General features: G+C 39.7%; 1 protein-coding gene across 2 annotated transcripts in view; it reads right to left on the minus strand.

The window, feature by feature from the left end:
• The window catches only part of LOC120716387 (voltage-dependent T-type calcium channel subunit alpha-1I-like), a 296,557-nt gene that overhangs the window by 46,662 nt on the left and 231,999 nt on the right, over nt 1–17,896 (minus strand). For both annotated transcript variants that reach the window (XM_040003917.1, XM_040003916.1), the window contains exons 23-28: nt 16,740–16,866; nt 16,097–16,222; nt 15,243–15,332; nt 9,691–9,883; nt 7,438–7,589; nt 2,738–2,847 (exon numbers count right to left, since the gene is read on the minus strand). In XM_040003917.1, the coding sequence (XP_039859851.1) occupies nt 2,738–2,847; nt 7,438–7,589; nt 9,691–9,883; nt 15,243–15,332; nt 16,097–16,222; nt 16,740–16,866 (798 nt within the window). The remainder of the gene's footprint in view (nt 1–2,737; nt 2,848–7,437; nt 7,590–9,690; nt 9,884–15,242; nt 15,333–16,096; nt 16,223–16,739; nt 16,867–17,896) is intronic.

The raw sequence follows: 17,896 nt of genomic DNA on the forward strand, positions 1-17,896 counted from the left end.
CTGAGACACATAGAAAGATGGACATTAAAATAGGTCGGAAGAAGTAATTTTGAAAGCAAGAGGGGCAGAAATAACCAATAGCAATTTTCTCCAGCACAGTTCTTGAAATGGATCGGAAGCAGCAATAATAAATCTACATAGTAGGGTCGAATAATATTCGCCAACACTCTCACAGCTGCTCCACGGTCTTGTATATGTAACTGAGAGAAGAGCCCTGCAGGATTGCTATGATGCTGGGTGAAGATATGGAAATGAGTTAAAAATTCAAGACTTTCTGCACCTGCACAGTTGGATCGTGTTTTTAAATTAAACATTCACCATATAATTGACCGATGACATCATCAAAAACTTGTGTAAAAGGGGCTTGGATCTTATTCTCTTTACACAGTGCTGGCATAGTCGGTTGGTTATATTTAAACAACACATTTTTGTCACCATCCATCTGTCCATAGATCTAACCAGGTCTCTTAGCAACTTCATAGTGTATGCTGTTAATATACTAGCAGGCTCACCGACACTGCATTCTCACACAGGAAATACCTGCCAATGATATCTAAAGCAGGATTTAGCTCTTTGTGGTTCTAATTAGGCACAAAAGCCTGAAGAGAAAATAAACAACTTGAACAGAAGTGCAGAACTTGAAACATGTGGAATAAGAAAGCAAGCATTCTCTAAAAATGGTCTTCTTCACCTTTTTTGAGATTGCATATTATGCTCTTTGTATGATACCTGTTACAGTCCCTATTTTCATTCACTGTAGGCTGGGTTTTTTTTGTGGATTGACAATTTCTGGCAAAAGTTAGGGCCAAACATAAACAATCTTTCTTAAAGGTACAATGTATAAAATTTCCACTACTAGATATCAGTAGATAGCAGTAAACTGAGTTCTGTGTTCCAAATTCAAGTGTATATTCCGGTAGGAAAAACATGTTTTTGTCATGTTTCAGCCAAGTGAGAGCAAAAACATTCAATTTGTACTCATAATGACCACAGCTGGCATGTTTCTGCGACCTGATTTGGACCTGATTCTCCCCAGAGTTTCAGTAGAGTGCTGTGAGTCCACTGTTTACCTCAGCTGTCAATGCAGGGTGAGAAACGTCCATGTCTATTTACTCTGGAAGAGGCTGTAAAACTTTGTGAAAGGAGTCTGATCTGAGTCAATGAGTCAAAGAAGCCGACTTGTGGCCAATGACAGACATACTGAGGTGAGTTCCTGAGGATATGCAGAACGTTTCTGTCTGTTTCTGCTTCTGTTAGCCACTGTTAGCTGGGGTTTGTTGGGTCTGTGTTTCCACAAGCCCCGCTAGTTTAGAGACTTATTCATCATGAAGAAAACAAGACATAACAGAACATCTTCAACTGGTTTTTCACTCACTAACGAGGGAAGTTTTTGGTAAAGAACCAGCTCTTGGAGCTCACGCTCCTAACCTGTCTCATGCCCAAAATCCTTTCAAGAGCAGCTTCCCTCGCAGCTATTTATTGACACAACTATTACAATAAACATCATAGCACAAGCACCTCCCTCTGTAAAACCCCCCAATGGTTCTAAGACAAGGCACTGTGTGTGTATGTGTAGGCACATATATGCATGTGCAAGAATGTGTGTGTGACCTCCTGCTGACCAAAAGGGTCATAAAAGCAGGAAGCTTACAACAGAAGAAACAGATCTTCCAGATAGGATGTATGTACAATAAATCCTCCCCCAGCACAGAGTGGCTGGAGAGGTGGTCAGGATCAAAGGAATGGCTTGATCCTATAGATTGAACTCAGACTTACAAATTTAAGAAGCCTAATGACAACATTCAACAATTAGACTAAACAGGGTTAGCTGCTATTAGCAGGTGTTGGTGAAACTGTCTGACTTGTTGAACTCTTGAGACACTTACGTGAATAAACTCTCATATGATGCGAGAACGTAATGAAAATGTTTATCAGAGAGAAAGCGTAATTTTTAGGACACTAACAACAGCTGGTAGCTGTACGGAGACGGGAGTGTTGCATATCTAATTTGCAGACAATAACTGACTGCAACAATATTGGGAATAAATAAGCATGTTTGTCTGACTTGAGAGGAGGAAGAGGATGATATTTGATGAAGTTGCTGGTAACGTTGTCTCTTTCCTTCACGTTTTAGTTTCTTTGGTGAAAGGGACTCCCCTGCAGATAAAACATAGGTATGATGCTTCATATCTTGAGTCGGAAGTTGCAGACACAAATTAAAATGTCGCTCCATCTCATGCAAACACCTATAACCTCTCCTTCCCCTTTGGTGTTTTACATATATAGTCGGTCTCTAGACAAATACGTAAAAGACAATTAGTCGACAGGGAGATGTCCATCACGGCCACTGTAGTCAAACATGGTGGGGGAACACGGCGGCTTTCACTAACGACAGATCTGGTTCTATGTACATTTAATAGATGATTCAACTTATAAGAAGGTATAAGAGTGCTGGAAGACATAATCACAAAGTAATCTGTGTGTGTAAGTTTTGCCCTTGAATCTGTGATCTTGTATTTTTTTTCCTGTCGTCTCTCAGAGCTTAGCTGGCCACAGCAAGCAGCTGCTTCTCTATTAGGAAGAAATATAAGAGATAAGGCCATGGTATATAATACCAGAATGTGGACTGTACAAGGATTAACTTGCTGCTGGTGCTATACTATAGGTGCTATACTATAACATAACAGATTTTATCAGTTTTGCATGCTTCAAAGATTTAGTGCAGCCGGGACTGTACCTGTCCTTGAAGAAGCGCCGAAAGCCAAAAGCTACCAGTTTGAGAGAGGCCTCGATCACGAACGTGGACGTGAAGAAGTAGTTGCAGTACTTTAATGCAGTCTCCAGAGACTGGGAGAGTAAGAGAGGTGAAAGATGGACAGAGAGGTTAGAACTGAGACAACAACAGCAGACAGTTAATATCACCTCTTCCGTGACCTATTACAAGCACATTTGTTATCTTTTTTCACGCCAGTAAAATGGTCTTTTTATCAGTTCACTGAAGAATGAAGCAAATAACACAGCAAGTTATGAGAATTGTTGTTCAGTGAATCCGTTTTGCCAGAGTCAGCAACATTTGCACTTGCCAACAAATTTCTTTTAATAGAGGAGAGCTTAATTGAGACAGACAGCTAAATTATGTCACACTCTAGGGAGGAACAGAGAGCATTTTTTCTACTACGCTGGTATTAATGAGTCAGACAAAAAAAGGGCTACACAAGTCAAACATTTGTAATGTTCAGTGCACATAATTAAACCAGATTATCCACAACAAGTCTAATTACATATTAACAAAGCGTGTGTTGAGAGGTAGTAGAAATTTGCCATTTTCAAACAGATGTTTGGACTTTAACTGCATAATGACGCTACAGGGAGTGCAGAATTATTAGGCAAGTTGTATTTTTGAGGAATAATTTTATTATTGAACAACAACCATGTTCTCTATGAACCCAAAAAACTCATTAATATCAAAGCTGAATGTTTTTGGAAGTAGTTTTTAGTTTGTTTTTAGTTTTAGCTATTTTAGGGGGATATCTGTGTGTGCAGGTGACTATTACTGTGCATAATTATTAGGCAACTTAACAAAAAACAAATATATACCCATTTCAATTATTTATTTTTACCAGTAACACCAATATAACATCTCCACATTCACAAATATACATTTCTGACATTCAAAAACAAAACAAAAACAAATCAGCGACCAATATAGCCACCTTTCTTTGCAAGGACACTCAAAAGCCTGCCATCCATGGATTCTGTCAGTGTTTTGATCTGTTCACCATCAACATTGCGTGCAGCAGCAACCACAGCCTCCCAGACACTGTTCAGAGAGGTGTACTGTTTTCCCTCCTTGTAAATCTCACATTTGATGATGGACCACAGGTTCTCAATGGGGTTCAGATCAGGTGAACAAGGTGGCCATGTCATTAGTTTTTCTTCTTTTATACCCTTTCTTGCCAGCCACGCTGTGGAGTACTTGGACGCGTGTGATGGAGCATTGTCCTGCATGAAAATCATGTTTTTCTTGAAGGATGCAGACTTCTTCCTGTACCACTGCTTGAAGAAGGTGTCTTCCAGAAACTGGCAGTAGGACTGGGAGTTGAGCTTGACTCCATCATCAACCCGAAAAGGCCCCACAAGCTCATCTTTGATGATACCAGCCCAAACCAGTACTCCACCTCCACCTTGCTGGCGTCTGCGTCGGACTGGAGCTCTCTGCCCTTTACCAATCCAGCCACGGGCCCATCCATCTGGCCCATCAAGACTCACTCTCATTTCATCAGTCCATAAAACCTTAGAAAAACCAGTCTTGAGATATTTCTTGGCCCAGTCTTGACGTTTCAGCTTGTGTGTCTTGTTCAGTGGTGGTCTATGGGCTCAATTGTGGTCATAAATGTTTTGTACTTGTAAATCAGTTTTGTACTTGTAAATCAGGATTTGTATGTGTAAAAAGAATTTGTGTGTGCGTAAAAAAGATTTGTGTGTGGACTTAGCCAAAAAAACCCTGCAAGTTACAAGTACGAATTTTGACCCTATTTTTCTTCTTTTCATCTGATTGGTGAATGTCATGTCAATCACAAATGTAACAATCCAGTCAGAGATCAGATGGGTTTGGCTGTCGGAGGGGCGCTTTTTTTGAACTGCAGGTCTAAACTCGGTCCACACACAAATCTTTTTTACGCACGCACAAATCTTTTTTACACATACAAATTTTTTTTACACATACAAATCTTTTTTACAAGTACAAAATATTTATGACCACATTTTGAGCCCATAGTGGTCGTCTTTCAGCCTTTCTTACCTTGGCCATGTCTCTGAGTATTGCACACCTTGTGCTTTTGGGCACTCCAGTGATTTTGCAGCTCTGAAATATGGCCAAACTGGTGGCAAGTGGCATCTTGGCAGCTGCACGCTTGACTTTTCTCAGTTCATGGGCAGTTATTTTGCGTCTTGGTTTTTCCACATGCTTCTTGCGACCCTGTTGACTATTTTGAATGAAACGCTTGATTGTTCGATGATCATGCTTCAGAAGCTTTGCAATTTTGAGGCTGCTGCATCCCTCTGCAAGATATCTCACTATTTTTGACTTTTCTGAGCCTGTCAAGTCCTTCTTTTGACCCATTTTGCCAAAGGAAAGGACGTTGCCTAATAATTATGCACACCTGATATAGGGTGTTGATGTCATTAGACCACACCCCTTCTCATTACAGAGATGCACATCACCTAATATGCTTAATTGGTAGTAGGCTTTCGAGCCTATACAGCTTGGAGTAAGACAACATGCATGGAGAGGATGATGTGGACAAAATACTCATTTACCTAATAATTCTGCACTCCCTGTATTTTAAATGATCTTTGTAGATTTTTCACTTATGGTAAAATACTTTTAGTACTAGTTTTAAAGCTGAGACCAAACAGAGAGTGAGTTGGTCATTGTGCATCCCTTCATGCTGACAATTGGTTGCTAGAGGATGTTTCTGGTTGTCTAGGTAACGTATTTTCAGGGCAGATGATTTCCTGTCCTCCCATTGGTGGTTGCTTCAGTCAATTGCGTTGAGTTTGAGAGAAGTTTAATTCAGCACCTCCTTTATTTATTTTTTTTACCCATAAGTCATTTGAAATCACCGAATGCTATTGGCCATCTACCCTCTCTGGTCACCACAGTGCTACAAAATCACAGCTTAAAACACACAGATAATTAGAATTAGTTGTGTTAATCTTTAAGGTTAAGCATTTTAGGATGTCTAAGGAACTTGGAAAGAAAAGCGTCTGGATTTCTTGAAATTTCTTCTCATCTGAGAAGCTTCTTCAGTTTTAAGAGCAACTGGTGGAGAGTCACAGATTTTAAGCCCTATGGGACTGTCCCCAAAAAGGGTCATGGACCCCCTATTGATCCTCTACCTAATCACCAAGGCCAAGGTGTAAAAATAGGTCAGAATCAGCCAAGGTTTTGGGTTTTTGAGCCCAATGCGAAACCTAGCCCCCCCCCTATCATGTGATTTCCTGAGGTCAAATGGCCCAGGATGTGAGCGGGCGTTAAGGCGTCTACACACTGGCGTCCTCGAAAGAGTGACCTTTAGATGAAGATGGAAAAGCCGAGTCTTGTCTTGTCGAGGTGGCTCCTCTATGCTGTGCCGTGCATTTATGAAGTGGCTGTTTGGCCTCTCCGATGTAGAGGTCTGAGCGTTCCTCGCTACACTGTACAGCTTCTCGGATGAGAGGTGAAATGTCTTCAAGAAACTTAAAGAAGTCGAGACCTTTCTTTCCAAGCTCCTTAGACTATGATGACCTGGATGATGAAAAAAGTGGCTGGGGAGAGTTTCTTCCCTGTTTTGTGCTTTTATACCAGGCAAAACTGACTGTCCATAGCTTTATAGGACTAGGAACAATTTTGTTTGTTCAGGTTCAGATAAAAGAAAAATTTAACCGTTATAACACATTTTATAATATAGATCTTTTTCAAAATGTGTTTTTGTCAGGTTACTTTACTGTTAAAGCTCTTACAAAACCATTCATTTTTACAGCAGTTCTGCTCTGAAGACAAAAATGTAATTATTTTCATTGTTAAACGAGTTAAGTCAAAGGCCAGTGTTTTTAACTTTTCCACTTTAAGCAGCCTTTATAATACCATTTCAGCTACATTTCTTTCCTTTATTTCCAAAGGGCTTCAGTCAAGTGTTATGTAGCCATAAACCCTGCAGTTCTTTGACGATAGCCTCGCATGTGTGGGCGATAGCCTTTGGATGTCAATGGCAATTCACACAGTCAACTGAAAATAATGAGCTCCGTGGGCTGTCTGTGTACAGCTATGTAAGTGGCTAATACCTTATATGTTTGCCACAATTGTCTCTCAAGATAAGAACATTTTCAGCTCAACACTGAGACCGAACACCACGACAAGTCGTATACAGCCTACATGCCACAGGTCAGAAATGTGAGCGGAAACAGTGGGGGCAGCACCACAGGGAAAGATCCTGACTGATTTGAGTGGGTTGCTCTGGTAGTTTCATTTCCTCCTTAGTGATCATATGTTAAACCAATTGATTATGCTATTTCATTAGGGTAGCAAGAACATGGCATAAAAAAGTCAACTGTTACCATCCATTTAACATGTGAAGAGCTTTTTCTTACTTTTTAGCCATTTTATTGAACACCGTACTTGAATACTTTCCTGCTAAAAAAGGCTTTTTTCCCACCTGAAATCATTTTACATAGCCGATACTCCAATCTGCCGATTGTTTATATTCCAGCACTTCAAGACATGCTTTAGTTTTTGGCAGTATTTATTGCTGATTCAGAGCAGCGGGCTGGCCACTTGCCTCAGGAAATGGCAACTTTTAACCATCAACACCTACTCAGAAGCTTTTGATGAGACTGAGAAAGAAACAGCAGATTCGTTCGAAGCATCGCTCTATCCTCCTCAAGCAAGGCTGTCACCTGTGGTTGGTCGTAGTGCTCCAGAGACATGGTGATGACATTAATGCAGATAATGAAGGTGATGACCAGGTCCAGGTAGTGGCTAGTACACAGAGCATGGATAGCCAGGCGTGTAGGACCATAGGATGCATAGTAGGGCAGCTTCTGTGCCTCTGGATAGAGGAAGAAAAAAAAATAAGACATTAGGGTTTAGGGTCAATGGATGAGAAGGAAAAATGACAGAAGGAAAACAAAATGGGAGTGAAAGACAAATTAGAAAAATGTAGGATAAAGTGAATGACAAAAAAATGGCAAAAAACCAAAAGAGAAAATATACAGACAAAAATGTTTCATTAAACAAACAGTGAATAAAAGCATGAAGAATTCAAAGAGATTAGGATTCATTTCATTGGTTACAGTACTGTACACAAAGTCTTGAGTTACTCCTTCTTAATACTTTGCTTCCAAGGATCTAGGCTATATTTGTAAGTGGTTATGAGGCTTTCTTCGGGCTGAGGATCTTTTACAGATTTTATTTGGACATTGGCTGCTTTTTCACTCATTTATAGTACAGTACTAGTTTTGGCTTTTTTTTTCTTTTTGTCGAGCCGCTTAACGCTGACCTATAAACGATTCAAGCATAAAACAGGCACCTACCCCAAAGACTGCGGAATATTGCATCTACATATAACATAAACTGAGAACCCATTTTAAAATGTACCTTTAGACACTTTGTTACAAGCAACCTGTCAGAAAAACATTAATTTGTTCCAATTTCTTTTGAAATGACAGCAAATTATACAGTTTGACAGGGACAGAGGAAGAGATGGCATGCTGTAGCAGTTGAACTGCATCTCAAATTCATGTCCATTACAAAGACAAGAAATCCAGCCAAGACCTGACACAAGACATAAGATCTACTTGCCAAAGTTACCAAAGTCCCATCAGAAATGGTCTCAGTGGTGGACTGGCTGTCAAGAAGTTACTTTTAAGGAGGGGAAACGGGGAGAAAATGTCTGAGGCATGCTAAATTGCACAAGAACTGGACTGCAAATAAGTGGCAACAGCTCTTCTGGAGTGAAGAATCCAAATTGTTGTTATCAGTACATACGTTGTTCCACCATGCAATACTATTTGGAAAGTTCCTGTTTACCAATGGCTTAAATTTTCAGGAAGTGGTGCCAAACATACTGCTATAATGCTGGATAGAAAGAAAAAAATGGAACACTATCAGTCATGGATTGGCCTCCCCAGAGCTCAGACCCCAACATTATTAAAGCAGTGTGGGACCATCTTAAGGTCTACTGGCTTTGCTCAATTGGTGTGCATGGTCAGGGGGCAACAGCCTAAGTTTGAGTTCTGAGGCCCTGAGACCAAATAAAAGTTTTTAAAGTCTACTACAAGAAAGTACAATAAGGCTAAGAAAGTTTAGGCATTGTGGACGAATAAAGACAGTCCTACCAAATATTGACTTTCAAGCATGTTAGAATTGCACAAACTCTTTTTTTGCCTCATATAATGTATTTCCATCTATGTTTGCAGATGATTTTGCTAAATCACTATGTCTATTTCCCAGTTTCCTAACAAAATATAGAGAAATAAAGTTGACTCAAGGCTTTTACACAGTAGTGAATTTATTCCAAAAGAGGGAAAGAATAATGACGCTCAGAGCAGCTGAAGAAAAGTCAGACACTGAGATAAACTCTGTGCTTATATAAAGAGAGAATTTGATAAATGTGTGAGAGAAGTTAAGTAGCTTTAAATGAGTTGAAAAAATGACTCATTCAACGTCATATTATCATGTGTAATATAAAAGATCAAATTAGAAGTCTTGGGCATATGCCACGTGGATTTTACCCAAGGAGTGGAGACTTTAAAAGATTGCATCTATTAAGTTAAACATATACTGTATATAAGATTTCTGAAATTGGAAGTATGAGAGAAGAGGTGAGCATTTTTTATATAATAGACTGTATACCGTTTGCATCTCTTTGCTAGATTTTCTCTTTATTCTTCTGTACACTCAGTCTTTGTTCCTCTCCCAATAGATTTTTGGATCTCATCAGTCCTCCTCCTTCCATCTATGTTTTTTTCAACATGACTTCATTTTTTAAGACCGTCCTTTTTTACTTTCTTTTTTATTTCGTTAAATTTTCCGTCTCATCTTTCTGCTTTTCTTTATTAATTATTTTCCCCTCAATCTTTACAGTGCTTCAGGCACTCAGCTCCCTCCCTACTTCACCCTTCAGCTTCTTCCTGTTCTCTGGATCTTACTTCTCCTTTTCTTCTCCATGCGACGCTGGCGTTTCTCCTCACGTCTTCTGGCCTCCTCCACCTCTTGGTGCTGCCGACATTTGTGGAAGTTCTCCACGACCACACCCACAAACATGTTAAGGACGAAGAAGCTGACAATCAGCAAAAAGGAGATGAAGTAGAGCAGCATCCATGGGTTGTTGTTGGTCATCGGCTACAGGACACAGGGAAATGTAACATTAAAAAAAGGTAGACAAAAATAGGAAAACATAAATAATCCACGGGTGAGCTCAAAGTACCTACTTCCAGCCACCTCTGAGCAGCCTCATTTTGATCTCAATAAAAAAAAAATGCTATGAATGGAAAGTTTAAAGCCCTTTTCACAGATGTACTCAAACCCTGAACTTTTCTGACTTTTTTTCTTTCCTTTTGAGTTTGTGTGATATGTTGATGGGCAAAATGCTCAGCTAATAATCTGGTGCATTCACCTTTATCAAGTAGGGCTCTTGTGTGTCACCAGACAGTTTCTTAAATCACTACATAAAGCTTACAGCAGTATTTAAAACAGACTATTTCCTGCTATGTGCTATATGTGACCTGGGGTCCGTTCTTCGTACGTCGCTTACTACATCCAAGATCAAATGACACATCCAAGACCAAATCATCGCGCTAACTCTGAGCTCGCTATTCCGGTTCCCCGAACACACCTGCTGTTGACGATTAGTATAGCTGGATGAAGTAATGTGAGATCACTGGGTGTCGTAAAAGGGGCTACGCATCGATAGTAGAAACATTGATCGGCAACCCTTTGATTGGTCGGCGAAAATGTCGAAGGAGCGCGCTCAGTATTTTTCGGCAGCAGAGCAAGAACTCTTGATTGAGGGATTTCAGGAGTTTCAGAGTTTAATTAAAACGCAAGGGAACACTGCAAAGGCTGCAAAAGCAAGGCGAGAGGGCTGGCAGAAAGTTGCTGACAAATTAAACTCGTAAGTAATTTAATAATAACAATAATAATGGAGTGGATTGATATAGCGCTTTTCAAGGCACCCAAAGCGCTTTACAATACCACTATTCATTCACTCTCACATTCACACACTGGTGGAGGCAAGCTACAGTTGTAGCCACAGCTGCCCTGGGGCAGACTGACAGAAGCCAGGCTGCCATATCGCGCCATCGGCCCCTCTGGCCAACACCAGTAGGCAAGTAGGGTAGATTTATTATATTACACTATATTATCCAATAATATATTACATTATATTATATTATGTTAAATTATGTTATATTATATCCCCTTTCACATTAGAGCCACGACAGGACCCACTAGAACATGGGAACAAGTAAAAGTGAAATATAGGAATATTCTACAGAATGGTAACATTTATCACTTATATTGCTTTTCGTCTCTTGGAAAGAGACCCTGAAATAATCTGTTAGTTTGTTCATAACAGCAACCAAGAAAAGGGCAGAGCAAAAAAAAGACAGGTGGTGGTCCTGCACCCCTTCGTCAACAAGTTGGTTAAGTAAATAATACCCTCACGGGAAAATCGATATCTCTCTATGAGCACACTGTCGCGGTGAGCTAAAGGATCCTGTCTATCCCGCAATATACGCTGGATTCTGAGGACTCTCCTTATCAATCTTGCACCTTCCGCAATGGGTGGCTCGCGTAAACGGACAGGATATGACTGCGACAGACTTCCCAAATCCACTTTCGCTTTTATAGCCGTGGTCTCTCATCTTGATTACACGAAGTAATTTACAATTACTACTCTGAAATATGAATTACATCTGTAATAATCACATACATGTAATAGAATGTTAATAGTACATTTCCCTTTTTTAGGAAATGACCTGTATGTATCTGTGTGACATCAATAACAGGATCAAGTGCTGCATTATCTTTAGTTACATTGATGTTATTTATTTATGGTGAAACAGTGGTGGAATATCGCTGTTGCTTTCGTATAAATGAAGCGGACATACCTGCGTGGCCGCGATCTAATCTTGTTTACATAAAGTAAACCTGCTCCCGAGCAGGTTTACGCTTACGGCTCTGTTGCTATGACAGCAAGTCCCGGATGAGCTTCGGGGAACCGAACGATCCAGGATCACGCGAAATCGTCAACAATCAAATCCAGCTAACTTACTTAGCGAGGTACGAAGAACGGGCCCCAGATTAACATCTGAAAATGGAAAGGTTAGTTGTTGATGTCCAGCGGCCCGGTTGTTTTAGCTGGTATGTACATGAAATATGGTGATCGCTGAGAATCACTTCCAGGATAAGTTTGACACTGTTCTAAATGTTTAGGGTTACACATCTCTTCAACTCGTTTTGAGAGAAAAGAATACATCTGACACTCTGTGTCCATATTCAGTACAGTTTGAAAATCTGGGGACTGTCAGCAATCTCAAAGGATGACAGTAAACAGAGGAATAGGCAGAGAATGGAGACAACGTGGGTTGATTGGATGTGGAGGTAGTTTTTGAGAGAGAGTCATTAGAAAACAAAACAAAAAATAAAGAAAAAAAACTCTGAAGTTCAGTGACAATAAAGCCGGGGATGAGAGTCAGATTTTCAATTTGGGGGAGCGCTGAGAGCTGAAAGCACTGGGTGGAGTGTAAATGGGATTAGTCATTCAGAGCCATGTTGGACTGCAGTGAGGGTTCTCCCTGAGGCGAGGAAACTGAATCATCCAGAATAATGCCCACTCTTTTTAATAGATTCTCTAATAGATTTTCAAATAAACCAATTCTACAAGGAACGTGTTCACTTTGTAGCCACTATAGAAGACTAATTTGCATCACTCTATTGGATGCTGTTGTCGTCTGTGTATATTATTTGTGGGGTTAAGGGGACAGTAAGCAGCGCGTTCTCCAATTTAGGAAGCAAAGATACATTTTTAAGATCGTGACTGGCCTCAGGTGTGATTGTTTATTAGAACGTTTTAGCTTCCATTAGATAACTATAGTATCTCTGATAGAGCATTCAAGCAAAGCTCCTCATTTCACATTCCAATTATAGCTCAACCCTCACCTTCAATCATAAGTTTAAACTCTAACGTGAAACTAGTTATGAACTACATTCAGCTCACATAACATTCATTGGAGGGAGTGTGGGTTAATTAAATTTAAAAAAGGGTATTTGCATTATAGCAAAGACATAGGCAGTGCACTTAAAAACAGCATAATAGGGACATTGGAGCAAAGCTCTTCAAATAAAATATACTAACAAAGGGATCTCAGAGGACTGGGCCGTCACATTTAACCGTTTCATGCATGACAACCTCAATCTGGTTAGTATTTTTATTCATCTTTAAGCATGAAAAAATATTTTTGAACTTCATTTTTTTTAAACATGTACTTTTTAAAGAGTTTGTTACATGTCTACCTAGGTGGACATCATACGTTTTGACTTATGAATTTGGTATGGAGTGACACATCAGTGTCCAATGTAGTGGTTTATGTGCAGGTATACCATCAACACTGACACAAATACAAGAAAGCAGCCTTTGAACAGCTGTCCACTGTAGTGACCACTATGTGTGAAAGGGTTAAATGTGATTCCAATGATAAAATCCAGAAGGAGAAGGTGATGTAGAAGGTGCTGCAGGAAACATTTGTAGTATTGCAATGATATGAACAGACGACACTAAGACACGTCCCTGTGGAGGAGATCTGGGAACATCCAACTGGGTTGAATATTCAGAAGACCAGAAGGAGGAATTTTATATCCCATCTGTTAAAGAAATGTGGGATTCCCTCAAAGAGGTTTGAGTATGTAGATGGAGATTTAGGCAGGCATGTGGGCCACTCTGCTTAGTTTACTACCACTGAACAGTGAACCTGACTGACTGACTGACAGACAGATAGACAGAAAAAGGTTTTAAGTATCTGGATATAAAACAATGAATGTGATCATTCACATTAGGTAAATACAATGTCAGGTGAACTGCAAAACCTGATACATTATAGAGATGGACCGATCCGATATTACGTATCGGTATCGGTCCGATACTGACCTAAATTACTGGATCGGATATCGGAGAAAAATAAAAAATGTAATCCGATCCATTAAATATCACGAAAGCACCTCACAAAACTTGCAACACGCCGTAACTCGCCTCAGAACGTTAGCACGTAGGAGCAGTATGCATCACGTGATAGAGTGGCTGTGGCATGCGGGACCTGTTGGTGGTCTGGATAGCATGTGGAGCTTCGCTAGCAACCCGGCATTTCATCTCCGACAAAGTTATCCCCGAGAGAAGTAGAGCAAGTATGTAAGTCCATCTCTGAATGTTTGTAAAGCATTCCTGCGTTAAGCTTAACAAGCAACTGCCTCTTCTTGCTGCTACTTCAATCATGAAACTGCTTAATGATCAGCTGATCGGCTTTTCTGTCGCGAGTCTGTCTCTCTTCTTTGTTTTTGGCCCACTTCACGCCAGAAAGAGGAAACCAGTGGATAAACAACAGCAGCACGTTTAAGCTTGATAAGCTGTTGTTAGAATTTATTTAATATTACTTTCTACACCAGGATCTTTTTCTACGTAGCTGACGCTGGTAACTGTGCAGGGGCGGATCTAGCAAAGTTTAGCCAGGGGGGCCGATAGGGCATGAACAGGGAAAAGGGGGCACAAAGACATACTTTTCTTTCTTATTCTCATTTAAAATGTCTAGCTTTTAATAAATAATTATCTGACACCCAAAGTTTTAATTTGATGTAAAATGAATAGAAGTCAATTACTGTATATAGTGACTATTAAGTCTAATATATATACCCTAGTAAGCTATAGTACTTTTTCCTTTGGGAAGGTACCATCTGTGCAGTCTGCAATTTTGTTGAAGAAAGATGTTGAATCTATTTAATATTTCTTGAAAAATAATTGATTTCTGTGCATTTTTTTTCACACTGCATCAAATTAAGGTTGATTACGTCGATTAAGCATCATGAGGTGGAGCGTGAGGGGTGGTTCCCTATTTTTTATTTATTTATTTTTGTTGTTGCTGGGAGTTGGAACCCTATTAGTTAGGTTGCTTAATATTTACGCTAAGTACTCTTTAAAATACCAGAATAGGGAGGATGGTGTAGGTTTAAGTTTATTAGATTGATCAGTATTGCTGAACTATGAAATATTTCTTTTGCATACAGGTATAACAGAATAGCTTTAGTGTAGTTGTTGTTTTAAACTTGAGTGTGAACTTATACAAAATGCAGCAAGATATTTAAAAAAACAGTTTTGTTGATTAAAAAACACTATATCGGATTCATATTGGTATCGGCAGATATCCAAATTTATGATATCGGTATCGGTATCGGACATAAAAAAGTGGTATCGTGCCATCTCTAATACATTATACCATATGTATGTCAATACAAGTGAAATAAAAGTATTTCAAAATGCTGAAATAAGCACAGCTTTTCTGCTTCCACAGGAATTAAGACGATTAGTAGCAGCAAGATGCTGCAAATCAAACACATCTAACTGATCATCATTAGGTGTGAGAAGAGTGTAGACTTTCTTTTTACTATAACCACAAGCATGAGCATAGGTATTTACGGTAATATTATTTATCACCTGCTGGTCAATTCCCACTGCATCTAGTCCATGGTACATGATGTTGACCCAGCCATCTTTTGATGCCAGCACAAACAGGGACATAAGAGCCTGAAAGGGACACAAGCAACAGCATGAATGAACAAAGCAGGGGTCTCCAACTCCAGTCCTCGAGAGCTACTGTCCTGCAGCTTTTGGATGTATCCTTGTTCCAATGCACCTGAATCAAATGAATGGCTTGTTACCAGGCCTTTGCCAAACTTGATCGCATTCATGATTCAATCATTTGATTCACTGTGTTGGAGTGGGGATGCATCTCAAAGCTGCAGGACCGTAGCTCTCGAGGACTGGAGTTGGAGAGCCCTGATTTAGACCCATCCAAACAAAACGCTAATAGTATAATGGGCTAAATCTAACAGCTGGCATTTATTTAAAAAAAAAAAGACAAAGAAAAGATGTTAGTGGATCAAACCACAGACATGAAGCAAAGTACTTTAATCGCCTAGTGCTCAGAGCAACAAACATGAACTGCTATTATGTAATAGACATCAGTGGTACAATATTAAAAACATTAATTAGCATTGTCAGCCGTGTGAGTCCTTCCTCTGTTATTCTCCACCTCTTTTTGTTGTACGATGGGATGTTGTAGCTAACTGAAAACCATCTCTTCTATTGTGGGCAAAAGGCACTTTACATTTCTTTTTTCGCATTCATGAATCAAACTGTCGCTTTTTCTCCAGCTTTAAGACCATTTAAAGGATCGACAGCGTAGTACAGTGTCTCTGTGTGCGGTGTAGTTTGTGTGTACTTCTAGGGTAATATGTGGAAAACAACCCTGCCAGGATGCCAAGCATGCACTGTATTCTATCTCGTACCTGTCCAAGGTTGTCAAAGTTGTATTTGTGGTGAACCCATCGATAGTTGGCAGCCAGGCAGTCAGATTTATTGGTGATATTCTTCACATCGAGACCCACACAGTAGTAGAACTTTCCTTTGAAAAGCTTTGAAGGAAAACAGACACAGGCAGAGGCACATGAAGATAAATCGCGACAGAGCAATGAAAAAAAAACCTTCTCTGCATAGCCACTTCTTTCACTCGGTTTTTGAAGTCATTTCAGAATTAGTGTTTGTAACTAGTGCATACATGGAGCTTTATTGAAGGCTCCACAAGCGCTTGATATCAACAGTGTGGTTTTCCTCCCGAGAAAAGACGTTTTTAACTCTCACTCACACTGAACATTAAAGAGGGATGTGGGTAAAAGAATGCATAACAGCAGATGCAGAGAGAATGACCTGAAATGAAGTGTGCAATAGCAGGGTGGGATTGACAACCAGGTGCAAAAGAAAATATGAAAATATAAAAGAGCCAGCTGTACATTTTCCATACTTGCAAACTTAGTTAAAAAGATAAACTAGATTTTGTGATGATATTCCCTTACTGATTAAAAAAAAAAAAAAAAAGCAAGGCAGAAGATGTTAGGTGGAGGGCAACTTGGACTTGGACACGAATATGTTTACCTGAACACCAAGGATGCCAAAGATGATGAAAAAGGCACAGCAGATGAGGACAATGTTGCCGATGGGCTTGAGGGACGTGATTAGGGTCTCGACCACCAGCTTCAGTCCTGGAGCTCTGCTGATCACCCTGTAGGACAAACAGGTGGAGAGGGATGGAAAGATGAAGAAAGAAGGAAGAAAAACATCACACAGCATCTTTTAGAAGCGAAAGTAAAAAGAAAAAGAACAACGTGACTGCAGAGCTTTTGTCTAAAACACTGCGGTCATTTCAGTCACTTTTCTTTAGGCTGGCATCCCAAAAACTGCCAATAAACTATTTTGTTATCTCAAGAAAACAGATTAATTTAACTCGCCAGCTGACAAAAGAAAATTAAAATAGGAATAAAGGTCTGATTTCTCAAGATAATTTCTCCCAAGGAGATAATTTCGGTTTTCTCAGGATCCGGGCATAATTATGGAGAAGCCATTAACGTCTTAGTCTGTTTATCTGGTTATCCATGAAGCTATCCAACAGTTTCACTGAGATGCTGCCATTAATCTGACATTCTAGCAAACATCAGCTGCTGAAGTTGATTCCTGCACTGTGCAGCTGGGGGGTGGGGTTGGGGGGTCACCACTTTTCCATGTTCAGAATTACAGATCCATTTATAAAACACTTGACTTCACTTTTATTTATCATCCTTCCTAATATATGAATCTGCGCGGAGGTGTGGAGAGCAGTCAGAGAGAGACAGTTTATTTCAGTAGAACAGTAGAACACTTTACTGATGATAGGGGGAGGCCGTTTCATTAATCCACTGTCCTGTGTGAGAATGACTGCACCTGTGTTGTCCAGAGTGCTACGGCTGATACATTAACTGTTTTATGGTTCGCAAATATGAGCAAGTTCAGAAGGAACTGAATTCATGCCAGGGTCTTTGATAAAGTGAATTAGTGATGAGTTACACTTGTGCATGAATCTTAATCATGAATAATAGCCAAATCTTCTCTCTCTCTCTCATATATATTAGTGCTGTCAATAGATTAAAAAAATTAACTAAAATCTTTCAATTTTCTGTAATTAATTGCGATTAATCGCAATTACTTGATCAGTAGCCTGGTTGCAGTTACATTTTTTCAACTTTATATTTAAGTTTGTAACTGACATTAATGAAATA

This window comes from Simochromis diagramma, unplaced genomic scaffold (genome assembly GCF_900408965.1).
Source record: "Simochromis diagramma unplaced genomic scaffold, fSimDia1.1 OVJJ01000325.1, whole genome shotgun sequence".
In the NCBI taxonomy this organism is placed as follows: domain Eukaryota; kingdom Metazoa; phylum Chordata; class Actinopteri; order Cichliformes; family Cichlidae; genus Simochromis; species Simochromis diagramma.